At 43.1% G+C, this 23670-nt stretch overlaps 3 protein-coding genes across 12 annotated transcripts in view; 1 reads left to right on the forward strand and 2 right to left on the reverse strand.

Annotated features, from left to right (window-relative positions):
• The window catches only part of TFB1M (transcription factor B1, mitochondrial), a 72435-nt gene that overhangs the window by 41243 nt on the left and 7522 nt on the right, over window positions 1–23670 (forward strand). For 3 of the 10 annotated variants that reach the window (XR_008552823.1, XR_008552827.1, XR_008552825.1), the window contains exons 6-9: window positions 14861–14988; window positions 16521–18080; window positions 19776–19886; window positions 21231–21372. Coding sequence is in view for 2 of the 10 variants with exons in the window: in XM_037520628.2 (XP_037376525.1) it covers window positions 14861–14988; window positions 16521–16764 (372 nt within the window). In the remaining 8 variants the exon portion in view is untranslated. The other 7 variants (XR_008552830.1, XR_008552829.1, XR_008552824.1 and 4 more) reach the window with 7 other exon arrangements.
• Window positions 3329–4086, reverse strand: CLDN20 (claudin 20). Its single transcript, XM_037520630.1, has one exon. The coding sequence runs from the start codon at window positions 4011–4013 to the stop codon at window positions 3354–3356; it is 660 nt and encodes a 219-aa protein (XP_037376527.1). The 5' UTR covers window positions 4014–4086; the 3' UTR covers window positions 3329–3353.
• Window positions 17362–23670, reverse strand: part of TIAM2 (TIAM Rac1 associated GEF 2) — a 91128-nt gene continuing 84819 nt past the window's right edge. Inside the window, 7 exon segments of the mRNA XM_037520621.2 lie at window positions 17362–18028; window positions 19478–19632; window positions 19770–19857; window positions 20538–20643; window positions 21216–21274; window positions 21791–21899; window positions 22666–22784. Coding sequence (XP_037376518.1) covers window positions 17421–18028; window positions 19478–19632; window positions 19770–19857; window positions 20538–20643; window positions 21216–21274; window positions 21791–21899; window positions 22666–22784 — 1244 coding nt within the window. The 3' untranslated portion in view covers window positions 17362–17420.

The following is a 23670-nucleotide window of genomic DNA, read 5'->3' on the forward strand; positions in this document are numbered from 1 at the left end:
ATACATCCCTTTGAATTAGTTTTTGCATACTTTGGGTAGATACCTAAGAATGAAATGGATCGTATGGTAGATCTATTTTTAATATTTGGAGAAATTTCCCACCTATTTTCCATAGGAACTGGGCCAGTCTACATTCCTGCCAACAATGCAGGAAGGTTCTTTTATTTCCACATCCTCGCCAACACTTGTTGTGTCTGGTCTTTTATAAAAGGGCGATTCTCACAGGTGTGAGGTGGTATCTCACTGTGGTTTTGGTTTTCATTGTGATAAGCGATGATGAGCAATTTTTCATGTGCCTGTTGGCCATCTCTATGTCTTTGGAGAAGCCTCTGTTTAGCCTTCTGTCCATTTTTTGATTGGGTTTTTTATTTCATTTTCTTGAGTGGTGTGACTTCTTTGTAGCTCTTGCATATCAATCAGCCCCCTGTCAAATGTATGATGTGCAGATATTTTTCTCCCATATGGTACGAGATTTTGTTTTAATGATAGTTTCTTCCACTGTGCAGAGCCTTTTGTTTTGATGTAGTCCCATTTGTTTGTTTTTGCTTGTTACTCTTGTTGGAGTCAAGTCCCCAAAGATACCCCTGAAGCCAGTGTCATGAACTGTTGTCCTTATGTTTTCTTCTATGTATTTTATGGTTTAGGTCTTACTATCCAAGCCTTTAATCCGTTTTGAGATAGTTTTTTATGTGGACAAGATAAGCTAAGGCCTTTTGTGAAAGGTTATGCATGGAGTGTTCTCTGGAGAGCAAGAGTGGAGGAAGCAGCAGAATACAGAGGGGAAAGAAGCGAAGGGGAGATACTGTGCTCCCTGAAAGTGAGCTTCAGCCTGCGCCTGTGAGAACTAGGAGAGAATTCCAGGGTACAAATTGCCCCATGGAGGTGGAGGGTCTTTTTTTTTTTTTTTTAATCTTTTAATAACTTTTGTCAACTTATTATTTTTTTATTGATTGATTGATTTATGCATATATACATACAAGCACTGGGTACATTCAGAAGTGCGGGAGGGTGAGAGAATTCACCAGAGCCAGAGCGGGGAGCAGAGCAGGCAAAAGGACCGAAGTACACTGCTGAGGGGAGCAGCGGGCGGCAGGAGAGGTCTGCACGCCATGCGGGACCCTCCTCCGGTGGCCGGGGAGCAGCCGGGGATCGAACCGGCGCCGCAGAGGCTGCGGGCAGCTTCGCAACCCAGCGCTCAACCGCTGCGCCACCGGGGAGGCCCTGGAGGGTCTTTTGTACCTGTCTGTGCTCAGTTCATTGGCTCCTGGCCTCCTCCTAAGAGCGGTGGTGTCTACACCCTGCTGCACAGGGAGCGAGGGGCTGAGGTGGGCCAGAAGCAAGGCTCTGGTCTTGCTTGCAGCAGCCTCTGTAGCTTTTTCCTAGCAGACCAGCCTTTTGGCAGATTCCTTAGGCGATCTCTGCTCTGCATCCTGGGAGGCTCTAAGTAAGCTTCCTATTTCATTGCTTTCAGTAACCTCTGGCCAGGATTAATTAATGGCTTTCTTTCTGTCTTTTCTTGTAACTTCAGTCTTTCGATCTTACTACTAAGTTGCCTCAAATTCTTTTTGAAAGTGGGTAGGTTGAAAATAAAAATAAATATGTAAACTAAAAGCCAGTTTTACAATTAGTGAATTACCAGGGTCATCTTTCTAAAAAAAAAAAAAAGAGTTGTGTTGAATAGAAACAAAATAATTACTGTTACAATCTCATACTGATTATACTCTTACAACTACTCAAGAAAAAAATGAGCAAGAAGTATTATAAATCCAAGGCAGGAAGCAACAAAATTGCATTTTTGCAGATGACACTTTTATATATGTATAAAGTGCAATGAAATGAACAAAGGTTACTGGAGGTAATGAAGAGAAATGCACAGGAGTCTGCAAAATCGCAATGACAAATCCTCAAGAGTCAACGTTAATATATGCTGAAGCCGGATGCCTAAATAGAGTGAAAAAAGAAATGCCATGAGAAAACACTGGATCCAAACTGAACTTACTTCAGTCTACACACCCCAGGCCTTCTCCGCCACGTGTATTCAGTATGCTGACTGGGGACACCTTCACCTGCCCCGGCTACAGACCTACGCCTGCAAATCATTCTGAGTCCCCCTTTCGCCTTTATCCCTGCCACCAGTCACTAACTTCTGGCATCACTTATTTTTCCTGACCTAATTTAAATCTTCACTTACCCGAATTACTAGATGATTTCTTCAGCTTTGTGAGACGTGCACACATACACCTGGTCTGTAGGTAAGCACCCCACTGAATGGGAGAAGATAGCATCAAATTATACATCCAATAAGTGATTATGTCCCCAGTATAAGAAGAGCTCATACAACTGAACACCAGATAAGCAACCTCATTAAAAAAGGGGTAGATGATCTGAATGAACACTTCTCCGAAGAAGACCTACAGCTGACAAACAGGCACACAGAGACACTCCTATTTCTTACTATTAGGGAAATGCAAATCAAAGCCACAGTAAGATTCTCCTCCTGCCTATGAGAATGTCCGTTATTCAAAGGACAAGAAGCAAGTATTGGAGAGGATGTGGAGAGAAGGGAATTCTTGTACACTGTTGGTGGGAATGTAAATTGACGCAGCTATTTTGAAACCAACAGTGGAAGTACTTTCAAAAAAGGAAAAATAGAAATTCCATACAATCCTCTTCTGAGTCTTTATGCAAAAATACAAAACACTAATTTGAAGATCAATATGTACCCCCATGTTTATTGCAGCATTATTTACAATAACCGAGAGCTGGAGACAACTTTTTCTTTAGCTCTACCTAATCTTTGAATGTCCTACATTGTCGACTCTCACAAGTGTCCGTAGAGGTGGGGACATCATAGGTGAGACACTCAGGCAGCTGGTTTCGGCAGCATCAGAAAAGGTAGAGAGCTCTCTGTCCGTAATGCACTGTCAGACTTTAGGACTTGAAGACAGAGCAAGTTATTGCAAAGAAGATGCAACAAGAGACCCTGGCTCAACACCAGGCTTTTTATACTTGGAATTTTAGATATTATATAAAATCCATTTAAGTGCCAATTCAGAAGATGTATCAACAAGTTATCTTAAAAAGAGCAAGAACTGTCATTTAATTATCTTATTAAATACGAGTCCCTTTCAATTATAAATCTTAAGCTAAAACATGAAAATAGTAATGAAAAATTAATCTTATTTTTTATGGACCTGTGCGTGATACTTTGTTCACATTTTAAACCACATCATTTATAAAATATTTTATATTCTTTAGAGAAAGTAAAACATAATTTAAGGGGCTTTCTTTTTAAGTAAAATAAAGACAAAAGTCACATCACCTTCTAAAATTTCCCCATGCTTCACAGTTATTCACACATAATCCTTCAGATTGTATGCTGAGTTGCCCTCTGGCTGTTTGGTGGAAATAGGTTGCTGCTTGGGTGGGTAGAGCCAAGCTTCTGGATGCTTTTTCATACAGGAAGTGCAGAAAATCAGACCAGAGATAAAGAGCAAGATGGCTGAAATAAATCCAATGTAAACAGCCCCTCCGGGCTCATGTTTGTTGCTTTCTGGAACTGTCAGGTCCAAAAAGTCAGCTATGATCTCCTTCGTGTACCACACTGTTGGTATTAGGCCAGAGATCCCTGCAGCCATGAAGCAGACACCTCCAGCAACAGAAGCCAGAGCCTTGGTTTCTCTGTCCCCTCCTAATCGAGTACATTTCATTCCCACAGCGGAAGTGCAGATCCCCATAGCAGACAGTACGCAGGCCAGCACCATGGTGGCCCGCGCCGCCTGCACGTGGGTGGGGAGTGACAGCATGGAGTATTTCAGGGTGCAGCTGAACATCCCAGTGCTATACCACGTGCAGTCCATCCACAGCCCGTGGAGCTGTACAATGGCTGTGATGATGTTGGAGCCCCCATCCACGTTCACCTTCCAGCTAGGCAGCAGAGTGGCTGTGAGCACTCCAGAGACCCCAGATAGAGCCAGAACGAAAGCAAAAAGTTGGAGACCTGCTGATGCCATGACCTTCCTGCTCCCTTTGTCCACCGAGAGAGTCCTGGTGCTCGATGATGACGCTGGGTCAAAACTAGCTGCTTCTGGGCCCACACGAACCAAGTGACAAAGGCTGGGGAAAAAAGACAAGGTCAGGGGTGAAGGACAGTAGACTAAACAAAAAGGCTTCCATGTGCAGCAGGAGCCGGGAACACACCTGAATGACCCTGAGGTGAAGGAGGATGCTGCAGGGGAAAAGCTCACCGCAGGCCCCGAGGACAGCCCTCCCTGAAAGATGGCCACAGTGGTGTGTGGTGCACAGCCGGAGGAAAGCGCCGTCCTCTGCTCTTTTTAAAACTTGATTGATGCTGGCGCTGTCTGTAAAGCAGGCATGTGCCTGGCTAGGAGATTCAGACATATCAGGTTCCAGCTGTAGGATCTGATAAGGAATTTTAATAGCATTGCAAGTTTTAAAGTTTTTTCTTTAAATTAGAATACTTTATAAGAAGACATGAATAGTTTAAACACCTCTCTTAAAAAATGATACAAATATACGCTAGGAAAGAGTTAAGTATTCAGAAACTGGCCTTAATTTGGAAAAAATTACTTAGCACCCACCATATGCGAGGCCAGGACCCAGGTGAATTGCTTGTGGAGAGTAATAGAAAGGGGTTGATAGAACTGGTGTGATTATGCCTGATTGCCAGTTAATACCCATTTGCAAAATCCTTACCTCCATTTGCCCTTGTTTCACCTCAGGTTCAGGTACACAGAACTGCAATGGGTTAGCCACTGTCTGTCCCTCATGAGAATGTGAGAACCTTTTTCTTTGGGATCAGAATCACTTCCTGATCCAAATGAAGTGCCTGCTGCAAAACCAGTTCTCAGCAGTTCAGAAGTAGTTCAGGAGTGGTTCTGTGTAAGGCAAGTAGGGAAAATGCATGCCAAGCTCAGCACATGGCTCATTGTTTGTGAAAAGATACCAGAAAGAATCTACCACTTATTTTCAAGAGAAGAAAAGGCATTTTGTGACTGGACTGTGTTTTAATCAGGCAGCACTTACTGCTGCCTTTGAAAGAAGTATAATGGCTTCGGAACACAGCGACACTGGCTTTTTGTGTTTCTGGGTTAATTTTTCAATGGTGTATTAGAGCAGCCCCGTCATGACTCCTAATTCACAAAAGGCAGCCCAGTCTCACGTCCTGACTTTCCGGAACCTCTCTGCCTCAGCCTTCTCTTGTGGAAAGTGGACAGGATGACAGGCCTGTGCCGTGGAGGTCAGTACGTTAGTGCATCTTAAGGGCTTAGAACAGTGTCTAACCAATAAAGTACTCAAATTATAATTGACATTGTTATTAATATGTTTATTTCATATCATGTGGAAATTGATATTTATTGACATTAGATTTTTTTTTTCTCTTCCTTCCTTAGACTTATTTTTAGACTCTTAGAACTGAAAGAATTCTGGATATAATCTTGTGTATTATCATCTTTTCAGATAAAGACATACAGGCAGTAAATCACCCCATAGCCTCTCAGGCAGCAGCTGTTTAGCAGTTCCAGTCTTTTCTGTCCCTGTGCCTCACTCCATCCTGTACTTTTTCTCCTCTTTCCCATGCTCTTCTCGATACAGGTCCCCCTGTGAGCTTCCTTTAGGAAGCAGGGAAAAATGCTACATCTGCTATGCAAAAAGCGCCATAGCTACTACATTTGTTCCTTTTCTACCAGGGAAAATGTCCAGGGGATACTGACAGGGCAGATGGCTTAGCTTCAGAGACTCATGGAGGAGGGCAATGCCTCGCCTTTGTTAAATGTCTGCAGTAACACTAGTGATGCCCATGTTAAAAGTGCCCACATTAGAACATTTCCATAGTTATGTCATCTCTAAGAAATTAAATACTGGGCTGTCTGAATTCCATTGCTTCATTATAGGCATAGTTTTCATGAAAATCCTACAAATGTAGAGTGAATTTCCCTGAAATTTTAAGTTCTTCAGAGTCAGGCTTAAAGCATCATTAAGCTGCTGACACTGTAGATTTCTTTGCTGTTTTCCCATTTTGTTTTCATGTCTGGGAGCAAAAGTTAAAGTTTCTAGGAAAAAATGAAGCACAAGTTTATATTTTCGTAATAGCTATTTTCAGGTTTGGGTTTTAACGTTTCAGACTCCAGCCAGCTCACTAAATTACTGCCTTCCTAGACCTGTGTCAGCTTAGGGCTTGTTCATGCGTGAGACTGCTGTTAACGTCTGAAGAGAACAGTTCACCTCTTTACTTTTACTTTGATTGAATGACCTATATGTGTTGATCAGCCTATGTTCAGCCTCCCAATTACAACCTTTTTCCCATTAATCAGTATATTTTATAAATTTCAGAGTATTTGAGACTTGCAGACAGCTTGTTCATCTTAAGTAACAAGTACTGGCAGTGATAAATTGCAGGTGGCCAAAATTAGTGTAAACAATACGACATTGCTTTCAGTTAATAACATAGGGCTCGATTACTGTTGAATATTGGACTTTAAATTCTTCTGTTAGAGAACTTATGCAGAAAGAATTCTCCAAAATGAAGGTTACTGTTCTTTTCTTTCTGTAAAAATAGGCCGGCATCTTTTTTCTATTGCTATGAAAATTTTTACTCTCTCTACCACAAGCTTGACACACTTTGTAGCCTGTTTTCTCAAATTTCTCTCTAGTAGAAAATAAAGGCATACTTTGTTTTGGGGGCTGGGAGGGGCTGTGAAAGTAAACAAAAGCAAAGGGATGACTTGTAAAAACTTAGTTCCAAATAGCATGGTTCCAAAACACATTACATACAGCAGAACCCATGATGTTAAATTTATGAACAGTTTGCCTTCAGAATGTCTGTAATGGGTTTCATTAAAATGTAGAGTCTGTTTTTCAGATAAGATTTATTTACATCAGATCTATATATTTGAAGGCAAACTTACAACTTACAATTGAAAGTAATATAAGATCTCTGTTTAGGTCTCTATGCATTATAGAAGTTTCTCCATACCTTTAGTTTGTAGCCTTTAATGTCTAAACTCACGTCTGTCAGATGTCTTCAAGTGAGCCCCAGTAAGGTCTGATGAAGAGACGCCACATACATGATGCTCATTCACAGCTTCTGAATATTAGTGGTAAAGCTCCGAACAGTTAACTTGCAGTTCCAAGTAAAGAGCAACATAGAAATTGCAGAGGTCAAAACTGCTGATGGTGCTAGAAGATAAATACCAGGTCCTCCGTCTCATTTTTTGAGCTGTGGGAGAATTAAGAAAGGCGAGGCGGGGAAGGGAGGGAGTTTTGTTACAACAGGATTTGTCAAAACCTGAAGGCTGCAAATGCTTTTGCGTCGCTGTAGAGGGATTATTGGGGTGCTCACAACAGGCTTTTCTTTTAATATTGTTTTAGTCTGTCGTTAAAATTTATTTTTGAATTTTTATCTATGGTGGAAGATAGTTCATTATTTTGTGATCCCAATTAAAGAACATGGTCTGAAATATTTTTAGCTAGATTGTGCTTTGCAAATGATGAGACTCTTTTTATTCTGGTGCTTGTGACTTGTCTGAAATTAGGAATCACAAAATCGGTAACTTCAAAAACAAACATTCAAGAGAGAGTTTCATTGTGTGTGTGTATGTATATATTAAAAAGGAAAACCCAGCAGCTATTGTTAACTAGAATTGAACAAACCTACAAGTACATAACTTGCAAAGGTTGTACTGAATTTTCTTGTTATTCCTTCCACTGAGAAAGGTTTCTGAAGTACAACTTAATAAATTGGCACTTTTAGAGAATGTTGTGAAGAAAGGACACCAGAACAAGGTGCTGAAACATCGTAGATGAAACTGTGAAATCGAATATTGATTTTCTAGACCATAAAAAATGTTATAGACATATTTCACCTCCATCTACTTTGGGTTCTTATTTCTTTCTCTTCCTCAGTAATTTTAAACCCGTAAGCTATAAATTCATTGTCACTATAGAAAAAGAAGATAATTTCATAATTGGATTAAAAAAAGAAAACGTTTACAGCTGTTAATAGCCATATTGACCATTTAGGCAGTGAATAATAAAATGCATGTTGCACTTACCTGGATTTTTTTCTAGATTTGTCTGCCATGTTTTATTGACGTTAGCTGATTTCTAAGTCTGATATTTAATAAGATACTATTTTCTTCTCTTAGAAATCTAATACCTGTGGTTTTTTAGCCAGTGTTGTAATTTTGACATAGAAGCTTGTGCTCTTTTATTTCGTGGAAATATTGTGATTTGGGGGTAAATGCTGGATGAAGTGGAGTTGTGTTCTAAGCACTGGTAGTAACACCACTGTTTTTGCTGCTGGGTCAGTGGCAGCCCTCTCAGCCCCTTTAGTGCCTGGACTGGTTTGGCACCTATCATGGGCCTGGGTGCAGACTCCGCTGGCAGAGAGGCAGGTGGAGGGACCAACCTGCTCCTCCTCTGGCCTGCAGCCTGACACAGTTGGCTGGGAATAAAAGGGCTAAGCATGCTTTCATGGCTATACCTGTGGTCAAGTATATTTTCGCTACTCTTCAATCTTAGTGGGAACTTTATCCCATAAAATAGGGTCTGGTTTTAAAGGCAACCTTCTGAAATGCAAGTAAGTCATTGACTATAGACCTCCAATCAACCCAGAATTTCTGGTGTAAAAAATGAGCTAGGAAAGTAGAGGTATGCAGGGAAATATACTGCATCAACTTTCCCAATATGGACATTAAAGAGAATTAAATCTTTTAAGTCCAAAGACTTCCATAGGCCAATCTTACGACCTTGGGTTTATGATCCTTAACTGCCTTCTCTGAATCACCCCCGTTGTCTGGCCCGCTGCTGTTGTAACATCCCTGATAAAGCTTCAGATCTCTGGTGGACAAAACTAAACACCACCCCCCCTTTCCCAGCGCCCTTTCGTGGCAAACTTGTCCGTCCCTGGATCGTCACCATCCGTGATCACATACCAACTTCCATTCAATCAACAAATCATTTTTTTCTGAACTTCAAAATAGATTCAGAATTCTGGCACTGCTGAGCCCTTCTGTGCTTGATAACTCTCTTTCCTAAGATCTCTAGGGTGTAGACCTCACAAGTCCTGGGGTTTCTGTCTGTCTTGTTCTTCGTTGATTCCTCTGTGCCAGGAATGGCGCCTGACACATAGCAGGAGAGCAATAGTATTTGTTGAATAAACAAATTCAGGTAACTGATTATCCGTTTATAAAAGAACATTAATTAAACTACATGTGAGCTTTGCATAATTTAGTGCCCTTTCTCAGTGTGATGGTAATATTAAGCAATTTTCCAACTCTTTAGTTTTGTCATTTTGACCTCATAAATTAGCTGCCTTTTATATACTGCTTCCTAATGCTCAGTGCTGTGGTGTTTCCTCCTCGTGTCAGGCCTGTGAGGTAACAAGAATCTTCATTACACAAATGGAAAACCAAGCGTCAGAGAAATAACTTGCAAAAGTTGTCAAAGGAGTCAGTAGCAGGAATGGGAGCCAGGCCCACAATGTTAGGTTTTTTGAAACCCTTGCACACCTGTCACACTGCCTGGCCTTTGCTGAGAACACAACGTGTCTCTCAGTCTCTTACAGCGAATGGTTTCCGTGTGGGCTGGATAAACAGTGGAGACACGTTCACCCCCTATCCGATAGCTCTACATGTAAAACATTTACTTCTCATGCACAGTCCATGAGTGGCCCTCAGGGAAGCTGACCAGTGGCCCAACAGTCCATCTATTTTCTTCTTTAAAACGTTTCCATTTATCTACTTTTAAGGAAAAATTACAGGTGATTCCACAGTGTGCTTATTTTACTTAGCAATGGTAATCTGGAAAAATTGGTGATATGATCGAACATTGTAGATGTAATAACAATATCAACCTTTGTCTGAGCCTGTGCTCCAGGCCTGTTCCTCACACATGCCCAGGTGGGCATCAGCAGCACTGGGAAGGCCTGAGGCCCCAGCACGGTGGTCTGGTTTCATTGCATGTTTAAAAGGCTACCCCGCTTAATTCCAATGAAAAGTGGGGTCTCTAGTTTTTTAAAAATGTCTTCTTTCCTTTCAACTTTGAAATAATGAAAGTTCACAGTAAGAACTACCTGTTCTTACTGAGCAATAGCTACCTGGTCCAGTCCTACAAGTTCAAAGTGATTGACTTAATCCCAAAATAATGTTTTTCTTCGGTTCCGGTCATCATCAGCTATTTGCTTCTCAGTCCATTAGTAAGCTCCATGTTGTGGTTCTTTGGAATTCCCTTTAGGCTTTTTGGCCTGAAGACTAACTTTTACAACTGGAGTTGGTAGATTAATTGCTAGGTGAGGACTCTTAAAAATGAAGATGGGGATTTTTGGTTTGTGCGTGTTGTCAAATGTCTAATAAGGCAGCTTGTTGCCCTCCCTTTACAGCCTGTCAGGTGTGTTCCTGCACGTTGTGTCTTGTGTCTTCCTCACATTATTTCACAATCCCGAGACTGTCTTTGGGTTTGATGGTGACACTTGCAGGTCTGCCTAGTTTTTTTCTTTTCAATCTCACAAATAGTATAAATCAGTATTTATTATGGCCTTGCCATAGCTTTCTCAGCACATTATGTTGAAAAACAAAACAGTTTTTTTTTTTTTTTTAAAACATCCTCATTTGTTGGTCATATCTGAGTGCAGGCTCAGCAGACTGGCTCACCCCCTCCTCCTGTTTGCCTTCCTCCCTGAGGGACTCTTCCACACACCTGGGTCTCCTGCCCAACCTCTAGAGTCCCAGGTGGGTTCACGTGGACTTAACTTGCCAAATTAGAAGGGTGTCAGTTTCCATGACTTGTCTTATTTTTCTATCTCTGCTGACACGTTGGAGGACAGTGAACCCCAGACTTTGTGGTGTAGCACGGGAAGGGGGTATCCAGTAGTCATGGAATTCCCCTTTATAAAGGCAGTGCTGTTCAGGTCAGAACTGGGAAGCAGGGCAGCGTGAGCACATGAGAGAGAAACCCCTCAGCAAAAGAGGAGCTGGTCAGGTGTTGATAACCCCTGGGCTAGGAAGGTCCAGGACTCAGACCAGCGAGTGTCAGGCCCGCTTGGGAGCAGTGATCATGGCATCAGTCTCCGGCTGCTTAAAGTAGAGCAGAACTTGTGCAGAAATTAACATTGGTACACTAACAAGCACAAGTTATCTTTGAAGAAAGAGGTATGGGTATCCTGTCAACCTTTGTTAAACACATTGGTTTGGAATACCTGGAATGCTGTTAAAGTGAGTTTTAAAGTTTTGCCACTGAAATTCTGCTCTAACATGGTGCATAGATTATGGGCAGGATAAATCACTTCTGGGAAATTTGATCTTCATTTGTATTTGTAAATATTTTTTTCTACAGAATGTGTTAATTACAGTACCATCGGCATCAACAACTTGTCACTCAGTTATCCTTATCTGGGGAGGTTGTACCTGCCAGGACCCTGACTTTCTTTGTTGACTGTCTAGGGATTTAGGGACCTGAAAAGTAAGTGGACACAGGCGCCAAGCACCCCCCACTGTGTTCACTTACTCTGTCATTTCACTTGAAACTGACCATGACCCCCAAGCCCCTGACCCCTCCCATCAGGACCTGCCCACTCCGTTCTACACAGACCTGTCAGGACAGTACCTCCTTGAACTCGAGTCCTCCTTGTATTGCTCTTGATGTCTGACCATTTACTCCTTGTGGCCATTCTTTGATTCTCACCATTCCTGCTGTCATCTTGCAGTGAGGTTCTGTCTTGGCTGCTACATCGCAGCTTCTGCCCATTCTCCCACCCTGCCATGCCCTTTGATAGTGTCCAACACTGTAGCAGGTGTTCAAGGTGTTTCCTCAGACCACAGCCTGCATTGTTTCTAGACCTTTCCCTCTGGCACAGGGTGATCACCTCGAAGTCAAGAACTGGGCTGTACATTCATCGGTGTCCTGGTGTCTGAGTTGGCATGCTCTAGAGTTCAGATTCTTGCCCTAGGACTCCAGCGTTCGCAGGGCTGCTATGAGCCCAGAACCAGTCTAGGGACCGGGGCTGGAGAAGGAGCTATCTGCCTCCAGCTGCTTGTAGCCACAACTGCTGGCCTCAGCTGCTGCAGTCTTGACATCCTGGTAGATTTGAGAGGCATGTGTTTAAATTCATTATAAATCCTTTAATTTGAAAAGTTAATAATTGGAGATCAGTTGGTAAATTGATAGACTGTGTTTGGAACAGTGCTGGCAGTGTTAAAGTAGAACTTTTAAGAACATCTAGTGCCTAGGTACTGATTTCTTTATTGTAAGCAAACCCTTCAATAGACTTAAAACTCAAGGAAAGAAAAATAATGGTTGTAATTTAAAATAAATATTCAATTATAAGTAAGGATTTTTTAAAATCTGTTACCATAGTTACCAAGCAGCTTTCCTCTGGTTCTAAAGAAAGTGGGCTCCATAATTCAGAATTGTTCCAAGAAGTGCTATTGTGGCAGGGATAGAGAAGAGGCTAGTCTAGGTTCCCCAGGGAAGCAGAGGGGCCTCCTTCACACTGCATCCTGGAGGCTCCTCCGCGGAAGAGGAGCAGCGTTTGCGTGAGTGGAGTTTCCCTCGTAGCTGCAGTGTAACTGGCAGCCCACTTAGGGTATCAGGCTCGTATTCAGACTTTAGATGTCTGCTTTTGCAGTTTCCATGGGGTATAGGGTTTTAAAAATTTTTTTTTTAATAAAGCAAAAATTAGACATTTCCAGTATTTGCAAACACCAACTGTATCCCAAAGGAATTAAATCATGCAAATAAAAATGAAGCCAAATTTTAAAATGTAAGGAAGCTGGAAGCAGCACTTTCTGTATTAGAAGGAGAATGCGTTTATCCCTGTATTCGTGCCTTTGATCTTAATAGTGTTTGAAGATTACGAAGAGTTTTGATATTTCATGGGTTTAAAGGTTGAGCTTAAATTTTATCTCATCTTTTACTAAAAGATTTTCCCTGGAGACCTGTAGGCTGTTGGGTCACAGCTGGTGATGGGAAACAATCCCTGTCAGAACTGTCGGTGTAACTTAGATTATAAGGAGAAATTAGATAGAAGGGGTTAGCCGTAGGGGGTTGGCAGTGACAGGTGGGGCAGCGATGCCAGTGAGCTCAGTGGTGGAAGGAAAGGGCATGGAGGGCTGAGGAATGGCTTCTAGGGAATGGCTAGAGGCTTCTTTCCCTACAGTCTGGTCCCCTGTCAGCAGAGGGGTGGGGGATGCTCCGTCTGTGAGCAGAGTCTATGGTGTCTAGTGTATCTGGGCTGCTGCTTGTAGCTGCATCATGAGGGCCGCCCCCACCCTCCTAGGGGCCTCTTCTCTCTGCGCTGCTCAGAGTGCTCCGTTGTGCTTCTGTGACGGCCTAAGGACAGCCCTGGCCTTTTAACAAAAGCACGTTGTACTGTTTCACTGAACTGGGAGAAACTGATCAGGCATCAGATCAAAGACAATTTGAAAAGCTATTAAAATTTAATAAGGACATTAACAGTTGACTTTAGATCATCACACTCTAAAGTGAGATTATTACTGGAGGGGTCTAATCTTCACTTTAATAGTCCTCAGGGTAAGGGGCATTTAAGGAAACATTTTCAGCATGGAAAGGCCTCTCAGTTGGCCCTCAGCACCCTGATGGTGCTGGCAGTCACTGCAGTGGGTGCAACTGTAGCCACCCCAAAGCCCTTGGGGTAAGAGCAGCAGCTGCTTAGGTCCCTTGGGCTCCTGCATAGCGGGTCCAGCTGCCCTGTGAGCACACCTTCAGGTCTTCCTTGGCCGCAGTCTTGTGTCATGTGCCAGGACTACTTCAACATAAAAACAAAAGTGTTCCCTGTTTGCATATATTTCAGGCCAATTTTACAGAGTTTTGTAAGCGACAAGGCTCTTTAGAAGCAAATTCTCCCAAGAGAGCATAATCCTGATAGAACTTAAACAGAATTCCTTCTGAAAAGTAGGTACACATGACACTTCATAAATTGCTGTCCTGTCTTAGCCTTTGTAGAACTTGTATGATGTTCTAAGTAGCAAACTTAATTCCTGGGAGGCTAGTAGTTATGTAAACACTTCCACTTCTAGACCACAGTCTGTGCTGCACACTTGTGTGTGTGATAACTGCTTTAATTTCATTTCTCCATTTGTCCTATAATATTTTTTTTGTTATTTTGAATCACCAGGAGTCCATTTTTAGAATGAGGCAGGGTGTAATCTCTTATCAGATGGGCCTGAAAATGTTTTATTTTCTGATAAAAAGAATCTCAGCAGTGACTTTCAACTACCAGAAAGGGGTATGTTTACTGGTTTCCATTTTCTATTTGTAGTCTACCCCCTGGGGCCTTTAACATTGTTCCCAGGAAGTTATGTGGCTGTGCAGATGACAGTGATCATGAATTCAGTCTAGCTGATTAATCAGTGTCTGTCCCCAAAATAAGTGGCATCCTAATTGATTTCCTTTCTGGGGAGCTCAGCACTAAATGGTCCCTGGGGGCCCTTCTGCCTTCTCTATTTTGAAACCCAGCCTTATAGTCAGAACTGCTGCTATAGCTTATTTTTTACTCATTCAAATGCTAAATAAAATATCCTCATGCTGTCTGTTATCCGCTTGCTAACTTTAATGATTACTTGGATTGATCTTAAAAGGCCTTTGTAAAATTGCATTTCAGAATTAAGTAATCATCAAACACAGATCTAATGGGTGTCATTATAGAACAGATGCAACCAGCTGATTTCTGAGTCAGCGCAAATGCTAGTGTAGCATCTCACATGCCTAGAAAAGATGGAACAGAAGCCCATAAAGTTTCCTTGATGGAAATCATGTGTTCATCATGTGACGTGCATGTTGGCACCATGCAACAAAATGACATGTGTTTGCTTCCATCAAGGTGGATGTGGGAGTGGTCCACTTCAAGCCCCTGAAGCAGCCCCGGATCCAGCAGCCCTTCAAGCTGGTGGAGAAAGTCGTCCGCAGTACATTTCAGTTCCGAAGGAAATACTGCCATCGAGGGCTGGGGTAAGAACACCTCCTTTAGTACTGCCCTGTGAAGAATTCTCCGTCACTCCTAAGGATTAGGAACTTTGCTTCTATGACCCTGTTGCTTCAGCCTGTGTTCCTCTCAGCTCCAGCCCTGTAATGAGCAAACCTTTACTGCCACTGAGGAAAAGCACAGCCTCAGTCTACCCACAGATGCCCCTTCTAGGTGGCGTTTGGTTTTATCTAAGTGCAGCCTAAAATTGACAGTCACATGGAGTGTATGATGTTCTTGTGAGGGAGAGTGGGGTCATGATTTCTCAACCAGGATGCGAACTGTGTTTACTCTGGGTATGTGCGCTGCTCGTGCCAGCGCAGCTAGTTCTCCAGACATGGAGATGAGCTCTGTAGAGCCTCTGAAATGTGAGAGAAGAAATTAAAATCCAAGTATGGCTTTGCAGTATTTCAATCAGCCAGCTTGCCTCTTCGTTTTAAAATAATGGCCCAATTTGGTTAGATGAAATTTAAAATGTTCTTTGAATCCATGTTAAGATGTCCCAGAATATCTTAAGAGGGAAATAACTTTTTATTTTCACATCAGCTGTTTCTAAAGAGAAAGGTAATTCTCTTGGGGTAAAGCATTCTAAAGGCTAATTAACTTATAGAGAATCAAATTGTTGATACGTGACACAAGAAATAATGGACTACTTTCCTGCAGATCTTCCTCAATTTGCAATGGGGTTGGATCCCAAAAATCCCACCATAAATTGCACTTGATAACTCACCATAGCAAACACCATGCATAGCCTAGCCCACCTTGAGTGCACTCGGAACACTCAGCCTACAGCTGGGCAGAGTGATGTGTTGGATGCCTATGTGACATGTTGAACCCTGCAGAAGGTGAGCAACAGAATGTTGGTTTGGTTCTCATTGTTAACACACGGGGCTGAGTGTGCCCTGGGCCTGGCAGATATTTGAAGCATTGAACTAAGGTTAAATGTTGGATGCTGCAGCCACAGGGTCAGTGTCTCTCCAGCTAAGGCTTGCGATTTGCTGACAGGAGACCCTGTAGATTATCAGCTGTTTACCCTCACGGTTGTGCGGGATTGCTGTGGCCTAACGTCATGACCTGGGAGAAAGAAAAACACAAACTTTGAAGCACAATTTCTATTGAATGCATGTAGCTTTCACCATCATAAAGTCCAAAAGTTCTGTAGGGAAAGTCTGTATGAAGATAAACAAATCAAGCTTATATGTTCTAAGAACACTGCTAAGCAGATACCATTTCAGACTTGCCTTAAAAATAGAGGCATTGATAGAACTCTGGAAAATATACTTCCCTGTGGGTGCACCTTGCAGTCAGGTGAGGTCGGCCTCCCGTGGCTGGCCATACCCTGTGCCCAGTGGTGCAAACAAAAGCCTTCACCATTGGCTTGTATCCCGTGGCCGCCACCTCCTCCAGGACCTCACGTTGCCACTTACCAGCACAGTGTTGTTTTCAAAGGAGGGTAGAAGGAAGAAGCATGATATGAAGAATTTCTTAAGTAAAAGTCTGTTTTTTCTCTTCCCCTCAGAATGTTATTCCCTGAAGCTCAGCGCTTAGAAAGCACTGGAAAACTCTTAGAGCTGGCAGAGGTGAACCCTACTCTCCGACCCGGCCAGCTCTCTGTCTCACATTTTAAGAGTCTCTGTGATGTGTACCGGGAAATGTGTGATGAAGACCCCCACCTCTTTGCTTATAATTTCAGACATGAACTCAAGCAAAATAAAAGCAAAAATCAGGAACAAGAGGATGACGAGGATAGTCACAGACTATAGCTGCTCTTCGGGGCCAGTGGCCCACGGGATGCGTCACTTCTCAGCTGCCCTCTTTCATCTTCTACAGAATAACAAAAATACCAGTTACCAGGTGTGACTTATATCCCTTTTACTGTACAGCTTGGTAGAGAAAATAAATATAATCAAGATACAGTACAAGCTTTCTTTTAATATATACTGCATAGATATGACGTGTTTAGTATAAACAGCATCTATTACAACATTAAAAAATGAAGTACCTGTGCCCTCACCCACAATTAAATAACTTAAGGATGCTTTAAATAAAGCAAAAACTGGCAGCTCAAAGACAATGCCCAGAGGGTTGGAAAAAAATTGACCTTTTAAAAAGCTATTAATCACAACTTCCCCACCTTGCTTTTTCAACATAAATTAAAATAATTAGAAAGCAATTTTATTTTAAGGAATTCTAAGTCATTTTGATACCTGCTCAAAAGGGATGTAAACTAGGTAATTTACAGATTCTGACCAGTTTAGTCTAGTTTTCTGATCCACAATAAATTAAAATAACTTAAATCTTTACAATGATTTCATGGGAAAATGTATACCACGCAAGACCCAGTAATGGGTCATTTTCCAGCAATTTCCACTTGGCCACCAGTTTCAACAACTCAACCCACATCTGGATTGAAAGTGGACTATGACTTTCCGTGGCTCTCTGTTTCATAAAAACACTCCTCGTTGACAACTGATGTTAAACTCTGGACACTGAATTCTCGCTCTAGAACAGAATTGAGGTCAAGGCTGGCATTTTCAGATTGACTGTCGAGGGACTGATGACGCAGCTGCGCCTTTAGCAGAGTCCCCCTGTCCCTCTTGGTGCTGTTTGCTCTTCGCTTAATGGGACAGAAGTGCCCCCGGACAAGTTTGGGCTGCGGTCCTGCCTGCTGGCCCTCGGTGCCAGGCTGCGGTTCAGCTGACACAGCGTTGGGCTCCTCAGAGATTCTCAGTCTCTGGAACTGAATCTCGATGTCTTTGGTCGGGCTGCGCTGTCTCAGAGCCTGATGGCAGTCCTCGTCCTCGTCACTCAGAATGTCGCTCTCTTTGATGAGACTGTCTGAGAAATCTCCCATGTCAGGGGGCATGTGTTTCAGGGAGTCCTGCCTGCTCCCGGCCGTGTGGCAGCTGCTCTGGGTGCTGCTGCCCAGGCTGCCCTCGTCAGAGTCCAGCGAGCTGCCCTTCCCAGGCTCACCGGGCCACTCGCTGCTGGAGGAATTTTTGAGGACTTTTAAGGACCTGGATGAAGCTGCAAAGAGGAAAGCACACATCCCCTTAGGATAAAGCAACAAACTCCTCAGGTGCCATTTTTGCATTATAGGTTATAAGATGTAACAGCTAATGATTTCATCTCACTTCAGTTACCGTCTGGGACTGGGGTTAAAAAAATAGTGGGAAATGTTTTACTTACATGTATTTGAAATTTCAAGTTGGGGAATTTGGCTTTTTCTGGCCAGTTATTCAGAGAAAGCAGTAAGTTATGAACTGTCATAAGATCTAGGATCCTTATTTTTTGCCCATGGCTAAATTGAAAAGGTAGTTACTAATCAAAGCTAGGTTCCTTTTTTACGTTAAAGTACTTTGTAATTTAATTTGATGAGCAGTTTATACCGTATTTCTATGCATAGCTTCTCACCATATTCTCATTGCTCAATTAAAAGTAGAAATATGCTGTTTATTATAATTCATGAGAACTCTTTCTCCTGGAATTTCTAAGCAACTTTCAGATATTTAATACAACTAGCTAATCATTTTGTGTGTTTAATTCCTTCCTCTTGGGTAGAAAGGAAAGAGGAGCTTGCTTGTGTTTCTGCAGACAAAGCAACATTTTTGAGGGCCACAATAAATTTGGAGAAGTCAAATTTTGAGCAAAAGAAAGTTCTAAAAACTTCAGCTGAAGGGGCCTCCCCGGTGGCGCATCGGTTGAGCGCTGGGTTGTGAAGCTGCCCGCAGCCTCTGCAGCGCCAGTTCGATCCCCGGCTGCTCCCCGGCCACCGGAGGAGGGTCCCACATGGCGCGCGGACCTCTCCTGCCGCCCGCTGCTCCCCTCAGCGGTGTACTTCGGTCCTTCTGCCTGCTCTGCTCCCCGCTCTGGCTCTGGTGGATTCTCTCACCCTCCCGCGCTTCTGACTGCACCCAGTGCTTGTATAAATAAATAAATAAAAATAAATCTTTAAAAAAAAAAAAAAAAAAAAAAAAACTTCAGCTGAAGTTTTAAAAAAAACAGGTGGTAAGTGTAGGAACAGCATGATATGGAATGTTGACCTGCCAGCTTACTCAACAAGTCTGTTAGCTTTCTTGGTGTGAGTTCACTGAGTATTGACTGTGTTTTGTGTGGGCACCCTGTGCTGCTCTGAGAGCCGGGAAGCACAGCGTGGCACGCCAGGTCCCGTGCTCCAGGGCGCCTCAGCAGAAGCAGCGGTGAGTAGAGCAGCACAGGTCTAGCTGATCTGGGCTGAGACTGGTTGTATTTTATGAAAGGCGGTCTGGGAGCAAGAGGCATGTTGAGGCTTCTGAAAGGGAAATGAAGTTGCCCCCTGGTTCTCACATCCCCGTGGGCTGGGGTGTCTGCTTTAGAGTCTGTAAATGATCAGGGTAGCTCTGTCCAGTGATGACAGAGAATGTGTTACAAGAGCACAGATTGCTTTAGAGAAGCTCATGTTTTCCTGAAGGGACACAGGGGCAGCAAAGTTCTCACCTAATTTGGCTGAAACAGGGACGCGGTTCTTCAGGGGGACCAGGCGATCCTTACATGTTTTCTCCAGCGGTAACTCACACTTTATGTGGCGCCTGAAGTTTTCCCTCAGAATAGATCGAATCACCTTGACAATGTTCGTTTTGCTTTCGCTGTCACTGCAGGGGAAGAGGTCAGCTGTAGTGTCCAGAGTGTCATCATACCTGTTCCAAGTCCCCAGTTCTAAAGTTCCTTTTCTCAGAGAAACTAGTTCTGTCTTATCCCATTGGCTTTAATTTGGCAAAATTGGTAATACCTGCAGCTCAGCTGAAAGATGGTCTCTGGCCGGCCTTCTATTTCTGACTTCGTATGGATCAGCTCCCATATGGAATTATTTTCTGTCCCTGTGTTAAAGGAAACAAGGATGCCGCAGGTAAGAATACTTAGGATTTTTTTAAAATGTTCCCCATCCTGGCTCTCCTTGTTTTCTCCTGTGGCTAGTTCTATGCTTAACTTTCACACACAGAACCTTCACACTTCTGCTCAAGGTCTCCCCCATCTCAGTGCCTTCTCCCCACCCCGGGTTCTTCTGGGAGTGAGCACAGTGCGCCCTGTTTCTCAGCCCCATTCCTTGGGAGGTACAGTGGGATGTGGTCAGGCACGTTAGAGGCCCAGATGCCGTAGTGCTGTAGGATTCTGCTTTCCAGGGTGGAAGATTTTTTTTCTTTAGGGTTCTATCACTTAGGCTACTGCTTAGTGATAAGGAATTTTCTGGCATACCTTAATTTGTAGAAGTTTAAATTGGTGGGACTTTAAGGTATCAAGGACATTAGGCAGAAACAAATGTTGAAAACTCTTGATGGTGACAATAAGGGAACAATATGGCAAAGAAAAGCTGTCCCTTTTGGCGTTCACCTTGTGCGAGTCTGCCACGCAATCTCAGAACGTCCTCTCATCCACGTTTCCCTTGCCTCTAAAATAAAACACCAAAAACTCTCCCCAAGGTACTTTCCCATCTTGTCATGCCACAGTTCAAGTCACTTGAAAGTGCTTTTTCTGGCATTGCGCCACACGAAACAATTACCTGCCGTATTCCCCAGTCTGACTTGAAGTGCGGATATGGGAATCAACCAACGAAATTTAAATGGGTCCAAGTCAGCAGCGCTGTGTGCAGGCCGGGAATTGGAGGGCTGTAATAGGAAAGCCCCCCGAGAAAGTTTTACACAGAGCTCTCAACCAGGGAGGACGTGTGCACGATATGGAAGTGTTCAGGTGCTGAAAGGATCAGGTTAGGGATGTGGGTGCACGGTCCTTGGGGCACGCACAGGGCAGAGTCGTGCTTGGGGAGCAGAGAGCTCTAGATTTCCAAGCAAGAGTGACAACCATCCTTCCATATCCTCATACTGGGCTTATGGGAGCCACAATTAAGTGTTTTTTTGAGTCAAGGTAAAGGGCATTTGAAAACCAACTGATTATGGGGGCCCCTAGGTATATGGAGCGAATAGCCATTTTCAGGGATGTAAATTCTGGTTTTCTATGTCGTAGGCCTTAGTGTGGGTGTTTATCTACATCTTCTTTTAAAACAGACAACTTTTGTGGGCAGGACAAAAAACACCTTGCCAATTTGATTTGGTTCCTCACCCTAGGAACAAGAACTGTCAGTAAGGCTGGGGTGGGTGGTTAGCAGGCCTCTGAGTTCAACGTTAGGAGGAAGATAAAGCTAGGAAAAGGTAGCTCTAATTAAAAGTAATTCTTGTCTTACCAATTTCTTTTTCAGTTTGCAGTTTTCTTTATAAACCAGTATGACAGCTCTCTTAAAAACTACAGAAAGGAAAAGAGAAAGAGGAGTCTTAATTACCTTATACAAATTGTCTTCCAAGGTTGTTTAACAAAGCTCCGAGAACCCACTATGCCAGCCCGTGAGTGAATAAAACTTCCCTCTGTCCATATTTGTATTATGCAGAAGTACTTGCTTATTTAAAAGCTATGATCTGAAGTTGATCCTGAATTTTTTGAATGTTTGCCTTCTTTATTGAAATCTGAGGACGTGGTGTTCCTCAATGAGTTTGAAATGCAGCAAACTTTCAAGATAGCAGGTTTCAAAATAGCCTCGGGGGATCTGTTCCTGTGACACTTGGCAAGAACCACTAAGCCAAGCACAGAAGGAAGAGAGAGATAATGAGTGTGCAGAGCACAGTTTTAAATAGTTGGAGGCTGTCTGCTAAGTCAGAAGCCATTACCACAGTGACTCCAGCTCCTCCTGGAAATCAGGAGTCGCCAGCCTGCTGGGCTTGGCACCTTCCTTCAAGTTGAGATTCTCCCAAATGGAATACTCACCAAATACTGTGAGCTCAAGGTCCCTCCTGGCTTTTCCTAGAGACAGAAATGGATTCAACCAGGATACTGTGGAGTGCATCAGAAGCTCCCCCATGGACAGTTCTGTTACCTGCGTCATAAGAACAGGAGAAGATGTGGAGACCGCAGGGTAGGCGGTCTCAAGTTGAACAGCAAATCCCATAATACAGTTATTTCTAAAGCCACAAGTCCATTCACTTTGATTTTTATAGCCCTGTAAACCTAGAGCTTAAAAGGTGGAGGTTTTGAAAAATCAAGCTAAGCACTGTATTTCCATTCAAAAAACAACCTAAATGTGGAGGCATTTTGCTTGTGTCCATCCCGCACCTGGTGAGATAGGCCCCTGCCCCCGGGACGCTTTCTTCCCACCAGGCAGCAAGGTGACCCAGAGCGCTGCACTAGCGTCCCCGCAGGTGCTGGAGCACTGGCGTTCAGACTGACTGATGAAATATGTTTTCTAAGTAAGGAGGTAGCCACCATATTGATGTTATAAGAGAAATAGCCCCAGATTCTCCGCCTGGGCTGACCTCACTTTCTTTACCCCTCCTGCCCTTGCAAACCCCCGTACCTATTTGGGGATGGGTCTGGCCTCCGTGCCCCACAGCAGAGGAGAACAGGTAGGAATACGAGTTCAGTGTCTTTCCTACAGAGTGCTGGCATCGAGTCCATGTTCAAAGCAATAATGACTTTTACATTTATGCCTAAATGTGTCATTTGTGTAGTGTATTATATGTTTTAAGATCATAAAGGAAGGTCTAAGCCTTTTCTCCTCCAGGAGACCCTTTTTTGAGGGGTGCCTGCAGAGCAGGGAACACAGCAGTAGGCCTGCCTCCACCCTATGTCCCCCCTCCACCGACCTCCTTCTCCGGCCCGCTCTGCTCTGCCACCAGCTGGTCAAACACGGTCCCGTAGTCCTCGTAGATCTTCTGCATCTCGTTGATGTGGCTTGCTACTTTTTCCATGGCTTTTAGTGCTTCTGCAAAATAGGAAATCATACTTTACAATTTTTCACTTTTTTCCAGCTGACCGCAAATACACCATTTCAGGTAGGCTGGTGAGTTTGGTTTTTAATTCATTTCTTGGAAAAAAATTTAAAAGTCAGAAAAGTTAAGAAAACAACACACACTTCACTTTCATGCTACTGCCCCAGATGACAAATATTCAGTCTTAGTGTGGTACTGGCTTCAGACATGTTTTCATAAAGGAAATGAAATTAGTAGTAGGTGCCTCTCCTCTACCCTTCTGCTGGTGTTTCTGCAGACAAAGCAACATTTTTGAGGGCCACAGTAAATTTGAAGAAGTCAAATTTTGAGCAAAAGAAAGTTCTAAAAACTTCAGCTAAAGTTTTAAAAAGAAACAGGTGGTAAGTGTAGGAACAGCATGATATGGAATGTTTACCTGCCAACTTACTCAACAAGTCTGTTAGCTTTCTTAGTGTGAATTCACTGAGTATTGACTGTGTTTTGTGTGGGCACCCTGTGCTGCTCTGAGCGCCGGGAAGGCCACAGTGTGCACGCCAGGTCATGTATTTGATCAGTTCCTGCAGCTGCACTATTAGCTCATGTCTCACTATCAAAACACTGTATTTGAATATCCATGAGTGATGTAACTGTGTGGTGTCATTTGTCAACTTGTTTCTTTTTCAGTTACTGTTTTTGAGATCTATATATGTTGACACATCAATTTTTGTTTTCAATCCTATCCAAGAGCAATAACGAAAAAGCTCAAATTCAAACCAAGATTCAAATCATTTCTTACAAACAGCCCCTTGTAGAGAAGAACAATAGGATTAGCTTCCATTTCCAATTCTCTGCAAAAAGAGGCAGAGTAGGCTAAGCATTATCACTAGCAATCACAGCTAA

This window comes from Talpa occidentalis, unplaced genomic scaffold, assembly GCF_014898055.3.
Source record: "Talpa occidentalis isolate TD23 unplaced genomic scaffold, MPIMG_talOcc4v2.1 talOcc4.2, whole genome shotgun sequence".
Classification (NCBI taxonomy): Eukaryota; Metazoa; Chordata; class Mammalia; order Eulipotyphla; family Talpidae; genus Talpa; species Talpa occidentalis.